Raw genomic sequence first — 349 nt, 5'->3', positions numbered from 1 at the left:
GTAGGGGAGGGAGCGCTGCTGCTGCCCACCCTGAGTACAGTACAGTACAGCCCAGCCCACACGGGTCATCACAGGGAGGTACCGTCCGCCCCCAGTCCCGCGCGGCCCGGCTCACCTGAGCACCAGCCCGCTGCACAACCGCCATAATCCCCCGCCGCCGCTGAGGGAGGGAAGGAAGGAGCGAGCAGGCGGCCCCGCCGCGCCTGCGCAGTGCGCGCGCCGCTCTCGCGAGACCAGCGGCGCGGAGACACAACAAACATGGCGGGGGCGGCGGGCTCGGGGCCGGGTGGGTGAGTGACGCCGCTCCCCTCCCCTCCCCCAACCGCCCGTGGCCCTGCGCTGCGCTGCG

The 349-nt window shown here is 73.9% G+C and overlaps 2 protein-coding genes across 2 annotated transcripts in view; one reads left to right on the top strand and one right to left on the bottom strand.

Moving 5' to 3' along the window:
• ACADSB (acyl-CoA dehydrogenase, short/branched chain) overlaps nt 1-151 on the bottom strand; it is a 48,320-nt gene extending 48,169 nt beyond the window's left edge. The window contains exon 1 of the mRNA XM_019502957.1: nt 116-151. Within this exon, the coding sequence (XP_019358502.1) occupies nt 116-145 (30 nt within the window). The 5' untranslated portion in view covers nt 146-151. The remainder of the gene's footprint in view (nt 1-115) is intronic.
• A 107-nt stretch (nt 152-258) lies between these two features.
• The window catches only part of IKZF5 (IKAROS family zinc finger 5), a 23,643-nt gene continuing 23,552 nt past the window's right edge, over nt 259-349 (top strand). The window contains exon 1 of the mRNA XM_019502954.1: nt 259-290. The gene's annotated coding sequence lies outside the window, so the exon portion shown is untranslated. The remainder of the gene's footprint in view (nt 291-349) is intronic.

This window comes from Gavialis gangeticus, unplaced genomic scaffold, assembly GCF_001723915.1.
Source record: "Gavialis gangeticus isolate Ggan-Ray unplaced genomic scaffold, GavGan_comp1, whole genome shotgun sequence".
Taxonomy (NCBI): Eukaryota; Metazoa; Chordata; order Crocodylia; family Gavialidae; genus Gavialis; species Gavialis gangeticus.
The sequence above is the reverse complement of the archived record's forward strand: the minus strand, read 5'-3'. Positions and strand labels throughout refer to the sequence as shown.